Genomic DNA, 12,635 nt, shown 5'->3' with positions numbered 1-12,635 from the left:
GGAATAAGTGGAGCTTTTACTCTTCGGTCCTACTTGCCAGTCAGTTCAATAGTCTATGTAGAGGATGTGACCTGGTTTCCTGTCAGGAGCAGACTGGACTGTTATCACCCTTGAGCAGACAGACCAGAGAGGAATTTTTTTCTTTTGTGAGCCACATTTTCTTTCCTGGGATGTTCCTAGCAAAGAGCACATTCACTCTGTTCTTAGTTTGGACTCTGCCTATGTACACTAGGTGGCACAAAATATAAAAAATGACCCCCTTTCTTATAGAATCAGAAACACTGTTTATGCATGTATGTATTAATTACAGCTTGCTATATTAGATGCAAATGAATTAACTGCCCTTGAAGGAAATTAAAAGGGTAACAGCATATCAGATATATGAAGAATCTGTGACATTAATCCTACTATCTCAAACATATTTTTGAAATATTTAATGCTTTTTCCCCTACGCTTCCTCCTCATCAGCCCTTTCTATTACATTACAGCTTTGAATGCTCACACACTAGGCTGTAAGATATTAATGCAGAGATGAACTCACTGACATTTAGCCACATCAAAATATCAAATGTTTTATCATGTTCTGTACCTACTTGCAGCATGGAGGCAAAAAAACAACAACCCAAAAAACCTTTAGAAACTGAAATTATTCCTTTGATATTAATCTTAGTATTAGGATAAGATGCATATTTTTTATGTATCTAGGATGTTATTGAAAAATATTTGACATAAATGAAAAGACCCCTATTGATTCCATTTCGCTTTGGATCAGCCCATATTGGTTGTTTTTAGAAACAACATTGTAAATTCAGTCTCCAAGTCAATTTCAGGTTTTCTTTAAATTTTCACTGTAATGTTGTGTGTTACTATTGTCTAGAATCATTTAAGTAAGTGGAAATCATTCAGAATCACAGCAAGAAGCACAACACCCTTGTGATTGCTGCAATTATACTTCCCCTCCCCCCATGAAATAAACAGACATAAGGGATATTATTACCAGAAGAGTGGGCAGATGTGTGTTAATACCTCAGAGCAAGTATCAGGCTATAGAAATGTCACAGGCATGGACTCTTCCTATATGTATAACCAGGCAGAAGATTACATTTCACTATCTTTCCTTTAAAGACTTTATCACAATTCATTGTGCAGTCCTATACTGGGTATAAATACTGTGCTACATGACAACTGTATTAATTTTTTCTTTTACATTCATCAGCACAACCCATAATATTGCTAAGAGAAGGACATAGACACTGAAGAAAAGTCTGGGTAGATAATTTTTCTCTTTCAGAGGAAAAGGAACATCTTTCAGAAACAGAATAGTGACCCACAGTAGAAATGTTCAGAACTATCAGTCCAGGCATTAAATGGGTGAAACTGTTACACTCTGCAGGGATTTCAATGCAAGTATGCACCATAAAAAAGATGTAAAAATCATATTTTAATTAAAATACATTTGTAGGCTACAGTCTTTGAGAAAGATAATATTGCAAAAAGTTTATTACCAGAATATAGGAGATTACCATTTAAGGCATATGTTTTCTTTCATTTTCAGAATCTCTTAAAAAATCACTTAGAAATTAAAACACTTTTTCACCCTCCACCCCCACACCTTACAGAGCAAACTTTCTAAACTGAATGTGAACAAAAAGTTACTGTTCTGAATTCAAGACCTACATCTGTTTTCCCTTTTGTATTTCTGTCAGGTAGGATACCTCCAAAAAGATAACAGTAGGGGGGCTTACCCTGCCAGCTTCATAGCAACCAGGATCATTGAGTCAATTATTTCCTATCCTCTCTCACCATTTAAAAAAAAAATTCTGATTCTTTCCAATATTTCCTTTTATTTTTCACTAATTTTTGTCCTGGGTTCTCTACACCTTGCCTTTTCCATAACCCTTTCATGTCTGTTGCTCTGTCTTCTCTCCTTTTCACATTTGTTTTCCCTTTCTTCTCCTTCAGGCCCTACTCTCCAGCTTTCCTATTATTAAATGTTTCTACCTCCCATTTGTTTTCTTTTCCTTCTTTCAGCATTTTTTTTCTTCACTTCCCATTCCTGTCCCCAGTCTCTCTGAAATATTTTTCTTTTCTAGCCTTTTCTTTCCTCCCTACTGATCTGCAATGTTTTATACCCTTTGGCTAGGGACAGACATTCAAAAAGCCTGAGCCTGAATTGATTCAATCTTTGCAGGTTAGTTTAACTTGGTTATGCTAAATCAGTTTTATAACCAGACAGACATCCCAGAAATGCAGGCACATGCCTACAGTGGCTCAGGCTAGAAGCCAGGGGGCACTACAGCAGCCCTCCCTTCCCTTCCAAATGGCTGAGCTGAGGGGGACATGGCCAGGGCCCCCTTAATCACAGTGTCCTCCCTAATCACAGGACACTGTGATAAGGGAGGGGTCCCTCCTTTGATAACAGAGCATTGATCAGCTCTGTTATCAGCATTTAACACCTCATCAGGAAACAAAGCCTCATTCATTACAAGCTGTCCCAGGGGGATGCAAATGGAGGTCCTGGGAACCCCTCCCATGGTGAGAGCTGAGGCTGGGGTAAGCCCCCTGAAAAAGAAAACTAAAAGCCCTAAGGAGGGGGCTTACTTACCTCTGACAGGAAAAGACGCAACACGCCGAGAAGAGCTGCCGGCGTGGTTCATCAGCCGCTTTTGTTTGAGGCTGGGAGCAACGCTGGCAGACGACGTTACCAAAAACCACTGCCTGGCAGATTTAAAAGCAGGGTAACAAGGGGGGTGGCAGCTAAACTCGGGATAGGGTGTGACGCTGCCCCCTGGGCTCCAGGATCATCAAAGAAGGAGATTGGCTGGAGTCTGGACAGGGGCCCACCAGAAAAGTCCTGGCCATCTTAAAACGGTAAACACCCAGCTCGGCAGGACAGCCGGGCCAAAGAGGATGGCGTCGAGGGATCCTGATGACCACAGACGCTGGACTTGTGAGTGGGGTGGGCTGTCACCCGAAACCCTACTGTTCCTTTCTGTTCTACTATTTCTTTCTTTTCTTTGTTCACATTGGTATCTTGAAGGGCATGCAGAGCCCGAACCGGGGAAGCATCCCCAATTGACCCGAAAGGTCAAGAAGAAGAATGGAGGCAGCTTTGGTGAACCCAACGGCTCAGAGGTAGGGTCAAGGCGGAGGTCGAGGCAAGACCGGTCCCACACCCCGTAGACACCCGGGGCAAAGAAAGACACGGAGGGACAGGCAGGGGAGGACAAGAACAGGAGGATACACCGAAGAGGCAAGCTGGAAACACATCACCTGGTCATCCTGAAGGCTGGTGTATGGCTAGGGTGTAGGGGAGGTGGAGCCTAGCGCCCAGTTTGCAAGTTTCCGTGAGGGGGAGTCCCGCTACTGGGCAGATCAAGTCATGGCAGGCGAGTGCTGGGACCTCCTTCAGGGTCAAACACAGCCCAACACTCAAGTCTCGAGGACACGCCCCGAGGCCTGAACTGGGCGTGCGCTCCAAGGCTGCTAGGAAGCACCTATACCAAAACAGGCGGGTGCACAAGCTCTTCTTAAACAGTTTTTTCCAAAGGAAGGAATGCAGGGACATTACCATCTGAGCTGTGGATTACCTCAAAAAAGCCCTAAGCAGACACTGTCCTATCTGCCTTACACAGCATTAGCTAGCATACCACATGCTGGCTACAGTCTGTGTTGTGGGAGAGAGGAGGAAGGGATCCCTGATTAAGCAGCAAGTGGTGAGGGGACAGTGGGAAGGGGGCATGGGGAAGTTAGCAGACCCTGGTGTGCCTGTAAGTCTCTGCTGGAGCTCCAGCCAGGGAGCAGAGGGGAGGGGCCACCTCTGCTGTGGAGCAGACAGCCCAGCCCAGCCCAGCCCAGCCCAGAGAGCATGCTGGGATGCTGAGGGTATCTGTTTTAGCTTAAACCAGCAAAGGGTCTGGGACAGACATTGTATAAAACAGTTTGACCCAAATCAGTTAAGTCTGATACTACATTCAACCAAGTTTATCTCAAACCAGTTTCAGCCATTTTCAAACTGGCTTATGTGCACTGAACCTCTGTTCTGTTACAGGTTTAAAACAGTTTCTGATCACTTAAACTGGTTTATGTGTAATGTCCGTCCCTAACCTTTAAAACATCCTGCAGCTACAAACTTGGCCACTTCTGAAAAAGTGGAATCAGAGCATATCCAAAACCAGCTATAATAGCACTCATCAGTAATTTTTAAAACATGTTCTTCCCCTTTTCACTGCATTCATGTACAATTTCCAACTGTTCTTGTAAAGAAAAAACGTATCTTAGTAAAATGTTTTAATTCTAACTACTTTTTGGCCCTTCAAACTGTTTTGATAGATTAGTAGAAGCAATATTTATTTTTATATTTTTAAAGCCAAAATGATGTCTTCTTTGCTGGAAGTCTTACTGAGGGATAACTTTGTTGGAATTCTAATAAGCTGTTGCTTTACCTAAGAGCTGCATCACACGATCTCATCCTAGCTTACCTTTGTTCATAGCAGAAAGACATATATGCAGTTCAAATACCATCAGTGTTGATTTAAGCTCAAATATGAAGGCAGGATGATGGAAAAATGGAGCTGTATTGGGACCATATTAGTACAGTTTCATGGCTGATGTATTTAGTATGTGAGTCTTGGCATCCTGTTCTCTTCAATGGATTAGGTCCTTAGTGCTCCTCCCACAACATTTAATAGCCAATTCTTAGTTGACTTTCATGCTGTCGTATCAGTGGCACTCACACAATGGCACTTATACCTGCCTTTTTCAATCATGTTTAATAGGACTGTGACAACAGAAGGTGCACAGCAGCAGGTGCTCCTTGTGTGCCTTATCAAGCAGCTAGAATGGGGGTAAGGTGGAACCGTACTGCTCCAGCAGGACTATCAGCCACCACTGTTTCTCATTGGACCCTTATGGCCACTGGAAGGCCCCATGGTATGCAGAACATGTACCTTTGTTTGCCTGATGAGGTAATGGGGGCTTGGTCTCTTCTGTGCACTCTTTTGGGCAGCTACTTCACCAAGCTGTGCAAACAGACAGCGTAGGATGGTGATTGTGGCTGGACTCTATGTGGTAGGCTTTATGCACCTTCCCTAGCTGTAGATCAATGTTTCCCAACTGGTGTGCCGTTGGACACGTCCAGGTGTGCTGCGGAACTTGGGGGTGTGTGGCTTCCAGCGGGGGGTGGCTACAGTCAGTGCTGCCACTGCTGCCCCACACTGCCACCGCGCTCTGTCCGGACCCGTGCTGTAACCCTCCCACCCCCGGTTCTGCATTTGGCTTCTCACCATCTCCCCTCCCCGCCGCTCTGCTTTCAGCGAGTGTTGAGTGGGATGGAAAAGACGGTGTAAGTGTAGTGTGGGTCAGAAAAGGTTGGGAAATGCTGCTATAGATGGCCTGCATGTGGTTTGGTCATAAGCAAGCTTTACACAGCCTCAGGCCCTTGCCCTTCCTGAAAGTGACTTCACTCCCAAGTATGTATAAAATAATATTGCAAGTGGCTTGCTCCTGCCAGAGTTTTGTCCTGGAATTAGAAAATATTAATTTGTTTTTATACACTGACTCAAAACTTTGATCTAGGCAGGTGCTTCCAATTCAATCTCATTCCCTACTGACTCATTTAGGAAATGCTACAACTCTGCTTTCCTATTATTGGGCTGTCTTTGAACTTCTTTCATTATTTTCTCCCCATAAAAAAATCTGTACTTTCTTTAAAAAACATGAATATGTAAAATTAGAATGATAATATTTAGACTCCAGCATTTTCAAGGTTCTCTTTGTAATACAACTATTGCCTATGATTTACAAGAATGAAAGGGTACTTGTGATCAAATCCATACCATATTCTGAACAGCCATGCACTCTCAGCCTTGGTTGTGTTTTTATCCATGTTAGAAGCTCTCTGAAAAACAAATATATAAAATGAAGAGCAGTTTTGAAACACAAAGAAAACAAAATGTCAATACTAAAAACACATGTCAATCCAGAGTATACTTCAATTTTAATTAAGAAAAAAAACCTAAACAAAACCCAGCAGAAACACAACACACCCTTTGTAGCCCAGGAATTTTCATGTCTATTTGTAAATCTGTTCTTGAGCAAATTACATCATATAGCACATTTCTCCTTGCTGTGCTGGTACTTTGGTGGAATAATTCAGCATTTACTTTTATTAATAATTCCAACTTTATTAAGCAGCTAAGAAGCACTACATTCTAAGATCAATAAAAAATGATATTTCTGTAAAGTTGTTGTAGTGGGATTACTACAGTTTGCTTCTGTCAAGTTGAGATGGTATTTGTTTATGTCTTACCAAATGTCATTCCTAAAGGGATCATAATATTCCAATTATTATACCATGAGTTTTCTTTCTTTTTTTCCCTCTGTTGTGATAGGAAAACAACTGCTCTAGGAATCTGGGACAGTTTTCAGTACCTTCCTGGACCAATTACAAATACTGGTCTCCATCCTGCAAGCTGATTTTAGTAGGTTTCTACATGGAAACTCAGGTTTTCAACCTAAAGAAAAGCTTGCAAAGTTATAAAAGGAGTCTAGAATATTGTAAACAACAGTCTTATATACTAGAATGGCTAACAGGCTGTGCTCTAGGCACAATACAATTAAAAGCATGAGGATTAACATCAGGATGGAAATAGAAGTGGGAATGCTCATTCCCAACTGCAGAGCATTACAGTTATGCTACTTTTGGCTTTAAGTTTTAATTATGTATTTTTTAAAAAAGAGTTCATTCTTATATTGTCCATGGAATGGAAACATTTTCTTTATGTATTATTCAACCCAGTTCATCTCATTATTTCTCTACTTTGATCTCATACATTCATTATGAAGCATATAATACTGAAGATCATAGTGATGGGCTCAGTCTTTCACTTTAAGGGTCTGTGAGAATATTTCAGTTGCTTTCATTGGGGTTTGTATAAGGCCCAATACTAGCAAAACTCCACTGTGATCAGTGGTGGTTTTCTGGATATAAGAATTGCAGAAGTAACCTATAACTGTAGCACAGAGTCCAGGTTTTATTCAGGGGAGCTGATTCATCACCCGCTGAGTTGAGTGTTCTTGTATGATGCTTAAGAACTAACCAAGAATGGCTGGTGCTAGTGAGTACTACCAAAAGACGAATAGTAGATGATCCTGTAATCTCTGAAAAATCTAAATTAGGGGGTCATAATCTGTGGTCTGCAGGCAGGATCCAGGCCATGGAGCCACTTGATCTAGCCCATGAATGTGGGATGTTTTCTTTTTTGTGGTGGGTGGGCTCCAGCAGCATTTGATGGTGGGGCCTTTTCCCAGACCACAGCAGAGAGAAGCAGCAGTGACAGGAACTTCTCCTATACTGCGGCTGTAGCAGCCTAAAAAAGTTGCTGATCACTGGTCTAAATCAATAAAACAGAGGGTAAAAGAAGGAAAAAAAACCCAATATGAGAACATCACGTCGGTTCCAAAACATTTTGGTGTTTTTAATTAAAAGGGATAAAATAAATGGAAAAGAAAAGTGAAATGTGAGGGGACACTGAAAGGAAGGAGGATGAAGTAGACAGAGCCAGAGAGGAGGAGGGGCAGGCATGGGTGAAACTGAGGAGAAGAGATCATGAGGATGGAGATGGTTACAGTCAGTCAGCACAGGGCAGAAAAAATCTGTCAAAAGTGAAGTATATTCTCTGCGTGACCAAAGGTCCTTGCTTTGACTGCTGCTGCTCCTCCCAACTGGAGTCTGGATAGTTTTTCTGTATGGCTGCAGTGATTGTGTGGAGTCTGGATACAAGGGAAACACCAACAGGGACTCAAAGGCTAGGGACAGACGTTCAAAAAGCCTGAGTCTGAATTGATTCAATCTTTGCAGGTTAGTCTAACCTAGCTAGGCTAAACCAGTTTGTAACTGGACAGACATTCTCTCTGGACTCAGGAAATTCAGGCACGTGGCTCAGGCTAGAAGCTGGTGGGTACTAGAGCAGCCCTCCCTTCCCTTCCAGAATGCTGATCTGAGGTAGGGTGTGGCCAAGTCCCAGCAGGACACTCTGATTAGGGAGCAGTATAAACCCCCAACCCTGCCTGCACTGTCCCAGGCTTTTCCCCACTGGCTGCTCAAGGGGGCAGGAATGTTGCTAGCCCCCAGCCCCCTGCTAGCACTCTATGGCAAGTGGGGTGTGTGCAGTACATGTATCTATTGGTGATACGGAATTTTTCAATCTCCCTTCCTGCTTCTTTATACTGTCTGCAACAAATTGACAGATGAGCAAGCCAGCAGGGAGCTGATAACAGTGTTTATCACCTCATCAGCAAAACAATGGCCTCACTCCATTAGTTCAAACTCTTCTTAAACAGCTGACCGGCTGACCTGTTGATTAGCTCCAAAAAGCCCTAAGCGGTCACTGTTCTGTCTGCCTGTCCCAGTGAAATTGGAGACACACACAGACACCTGTCAGCATTAGCTAGCAGGGCTGTCTGAAGCATCTGTTTTGAACAGGCTGCAAGGGAAGCTTTGCACAGCCTTACCCAGCCAAATGGGGCTTGGGGCTGTGGGCTTGGGGCCCCAGTGGGGAGCAGGAAGGGGCCATGGGTGGCTCATGCAGGGGAGGGGGAGGGCCACTGCCCTTTGTGCAGGTGAGGAAACCCCCATGCAGATCTCCGATTCCTGTCACGCAGGATCACAGGGCAAGGAAGCAGCACAGAGCAGTGAGCAAGCCTGATGGTCCCTGCAGCATTACTCAGCTCTGCAGGGAGCAGAGATCCATGTTGGGGGTCTCCTTCCTGCTGTTGCCCAGGATCTCTGCTCCCTGCAGAGTCAGGTCATGCAGCAGGGACCAGCACTGCCTTGCCATGTGACCTGGCTTTGCAGAGAGCAGAGATTCATACTAGGGTCTCTTTGCCTCTGCTGCCTGCACAGGGCAGGCAGCAGAGGAGACCCCTGGTCTCCCCTGGGCAGTAGCAGCAAGGAGACCCCTGGTGTGGATCTCTGCTCCCTGTGGAGCCAAGTCACTTGGCAGGGCAGCAGCATACAGCTTTTTCCCTGCAAGCCCGGCTCTGAAATGCCAACATTTTCTGAAACATTTCCAAAATGTTTGAGATGCCTCATTTCATTTTGGAGATGTTCCTGAGCCTTTCATGTCAATTTGGATTTGGTGTTTCAGGTGCTGAAATGGCCTGAAACACCTCTGAAACAAAATGGCTGCCGAAATTCTGCACAGCTGTATTAACTAGCATACCACATGGCTGGGGTCCATGCTGTGGGAGATGGGAGAGGGGGAGAGCCTGGGGAAGCCAGGCAGACCCTGCTGTGTCTGCAGTCTTTACAGGAAATCCCTGCTTCAGCAGTGAGCAGTGAGCGGGGGGTGGAGCAAGTGGAAGCCAGGCAGACCCTGCTCTGCCTGCCGTCTCTGCTGGAGCTCCAGCCAGGGAGCAGAGGGGCAGGGCCAGCTCTGCTGTGAAGCAGAGAGCTCCACCTAGCCCAGAGAGCACACCAGGATGCTGGTGGAGTCTGGTTTATCTTAAACCAGCAAGGGGTCTGGGACAGGCATTTCATAAACCAGTTTGAGCCAAATCAGTAAAGTCTGATACTACATTCAACTAGGATTATCTCAGACTACTTACAGCCATTTTCAAACTGGTTTATGTGTACTGAACATCTGTTCTGTTGCCAGTTTAAACCAGTTTCTGATCGCTTAAACCAGTTTATGTGTAATGTCTGCCCCTAGCCAAAGATTCATAGATTCAAAGAAGTAGGGTCAGAAGGGACCTTGTAGATCATCAAGTCCGACCCCCTGCCCTGGGCAGGAGACAAAACCAGGCTCAAATTGACCCCGGCCAGGTAGACATCAAGCCTCCTCTTAAAGACCTGCAGGGTAGGAGCCATCACAACTTCCCTTGGAAGTTGGTTCCAGATCCTAGCCACCCTGACTGTGACGTACAGCTTTTTCCCTGGAAGCCCGGCTCTGAAATGCTGACATTTTCGGAAACATTTCCAAAACGTGTCTGTCTAGGCAGGACCACTCACTGTCAGCTCCCACCCAGGTCCTGGTTTGCCACTGTGGAGACTGGCTTTCAGGCTTCTTCCAGTGACAAGCAGATGGGGGAGTGCCTGCGATGTGAGTGGTGTCTCTTGGTGGTGTCTATCAGGGAATGGGCAAGAGAGCTACAGGAGAAGGTGGCAAGGCTCCAAAGCATCTTCTGCTATGAGGAATAAATTGATTTGATGCTGTAGGAGATCTCTAGGACTGCAGAGGAATGGCTGCTAGAGGCAGCATTAAAGAAGAAAAAGGACATGGACTCCCAGGGAGGTGGAAGCTGGAAGCTTGTGACCTCTGGCAGCAAGCAGAAGTCTTCATCTCTACCAACAGTGATTTGCCTGGAGAACAGATATTGAGCCTAAGCAACAGAGGAGAAGGAGCATGTTCCATTGGTGGCAGAGGCCAGTCCAGGCATCCCCAAGGTTGGGAGGATTGAGACCACTGCCACCAAGAGGAAGCTAGAGGTGCTGGTGGTTGGAGACACCGTTCTGTGGGGATGGAGGCATCCATCTGCTGGCTTGACTTGTTGTCTGCTGGGAGGCCTGCTGCTTGCCTGAAACCCTGATCTGACATGTCACAGGGGGGTTACCAAGACTCATCCAACCCTCTGATTACTACCCCATGCTGCTCACATGGGCACCAATGATACTGCTAGTGGTGACCCTGAGCAGATCAAAAGTGATTACAAGGTTCTGGGTGCAAGGGTGAAGGAGACAGATATTATTGCAACTGGCTTGTTCTTGCTAGAGTTTTATGTCCTGGAATTAGAAAATATTAATTTGTTTTAACACACTGACTAAAAACTTTGATCTAGGCAGATGCTCCCAAGTCAATCTCATTCCCTATCGTCTCATTTAGGAAAATGCTACAACTCTACTTTCTTATTACTGGGCTGTCTTTGAACTTCTTTCATTATTTTATCCCCATAAAAAGTCTGTACTTTCTTAAAAAAATATGAATATATAAACTTGGAATGATAATATTTAGGTGGTATTTTCCTTGATCCTTCCAGTTAAGGGGAAGGGCCCAGGCAGAAGTGGATGCATCCTGCAGATCAGTTCATGGCTGCACAGATAGTATCACCAGCAGGGCTTTGGCTTCTTCAGCCACAGGATGTTGTTCCAACAAAAAGGACTGCTAGGAGGAGATGGGATCCACCTGACAAAGAGAGGGAAGAGCATGTTTGCAGACAGACTTGCTAACCCAGTGAGGAGGACTTTAAACTAGGTTCACCAGGGGATGGAGATCAAAGCCCTGAGGTAAGTGGGGAAGTGAGTGACATGGAGAAAGTGCAAGCAGGAGGGAGCAATAGGTGAGGCCTCCTCATTTTTCCTGAGAAAGTAGGGTAATCATATAGTTACCTCAGGTTTCTCTGCAAGAATGCATGGAGCCTGGGAAACAAGGAGGAAGAATTGGAAGTCCTTGCACAGTCACAGAACTATGATGTGACTGGAATAAAAGAGACTTGGGTGGGGTAGCTTGCATGACTGCAGCACTCTCATGGATAGGTTTAAAGTGGGCAAGCAGGGGTGAAGAGGAGGAGTTGCATTTAATGTAAAAAAGCTAGATGATGGCTCAGAGGTATAGTATGAAACTGGAGATAGGCCTGTTGAAAATCTCTGGGATAGGGTGAGAAGGGAGAGCACCAAGGGTCATATCATGGTCGATGTCTGTTATAGACTACCAGACCAGGAGGATGAAGTAGATGAGGCTTTCTTCTAACAGCTAGCAGAAGCTTCCCAATCACCGGCCTGGTTCTCCTGAGGGGGCTTCAATCACCCTGCCATCTGCCAGGAGAGCAATACAGCAATGAACAGGCAATCCAGGAGGTTTATGGAGAGTGTTGGGGACAACTTCCTGGTGAAGGTATTGAAGAGGCCAACTAGAGGCCATGCTCTTGACCTGCTGCTCACAAACAGGGAAGAATTGGTGGGGAATGTAGAAGTGGACAACAGTGACCATGAAATGATTGAATTCAGGATCCTGAGGAAAAAAGGAAGGAGAGCAGCAGAGTAAGGACCTTGGACTTCAGAACAGCAGACTTCTACTTACTCAGGGAACTGATGGACAGGATCTCTTGGGAGGCCAGTCTGAAAGGGAAAGAATTCTAGGAGAGCAGACTGTATTTTAAGAAAACCTCTCTGAGGGTGCAAGAATGAAAAATTCCAGTGTATAGTAAGACTAGCAAGTATGTCAGAAGACCAGCCTGGCTTAGTAGGGAACTCTTCAGCAAGCTACAAAACAAAAAGAAAGCTTACAAGAAGTGAAAACCTGGACAAATAAATAGGGAGGAGTATGACATTATTCAGGGATGAAATCAGATAGGCCAAAGTGCAACTGGAGTTGCAGCTAGCAAGGAAAGTGAAGGGTAACAACAAGGGTTTCTATAAGTACGTCAGCAACAAGAGGAAGATCAGGGGAAGTGTGGGTCCTTTATTGATTGGGGGAGCCAACCTAGTGACAGATGATGTGGAAAAGGCTGAAGTACTCAATGTTGTTTTTTACTTGTCTTCACAGGCAAGGTCAGCTCCCAAACTACTGCAGCTGGTAGCGCAGTTTGGGAAGAAGCGGAGCAGCCAACAGTGTTGAAAGAACAGGTTAGGGACTATT

At 44.9% G+C, this 12,635-nt stretch overlaps 1 protein-coding gene across 1 annotated transcript in view; it reads right to left on the bottom strand.

Annotated features, from left to right (window-relative positions):
- Window positions 1–12,635, bottom strand: part of SLC9A9 (solute carrier family 9 member A9) — a 413,235-nt gene that overhangs the window by 87,608 nt on the left and 312,992 nt on the right. Inside the window, exon 14 of the mRNA XM_025208443.1 lies at window positions 5,820–5,899. Coding sequence (XP_025064228.1) covers window positions 5,820–5,899 — 80 coding nt within the window. The remainder of the gene's footprint in view (window positions 1–5,819; window positions 5,900–12,635) is intronic.

Source organism: Alligator sinensis, unplaced genomic scaffold, assembly GCF_000455745.1.
Source record: "Alligator sinensis unplaced genomic scaffold, ASM45574v1 scaffold846_1, whole genome shotgun sequence".
In the NCBI taxonomy this organism is placed as follows: Eukaryota; Metazoa; Chordata; order Crocodylia; family Alligatoridae; genus Alligator; species Alligator sinensis.
Note: the sequence above shows the minus strand (reverse complement) of the source record. Positions and strands in the feature narration are given on the sequence as shown.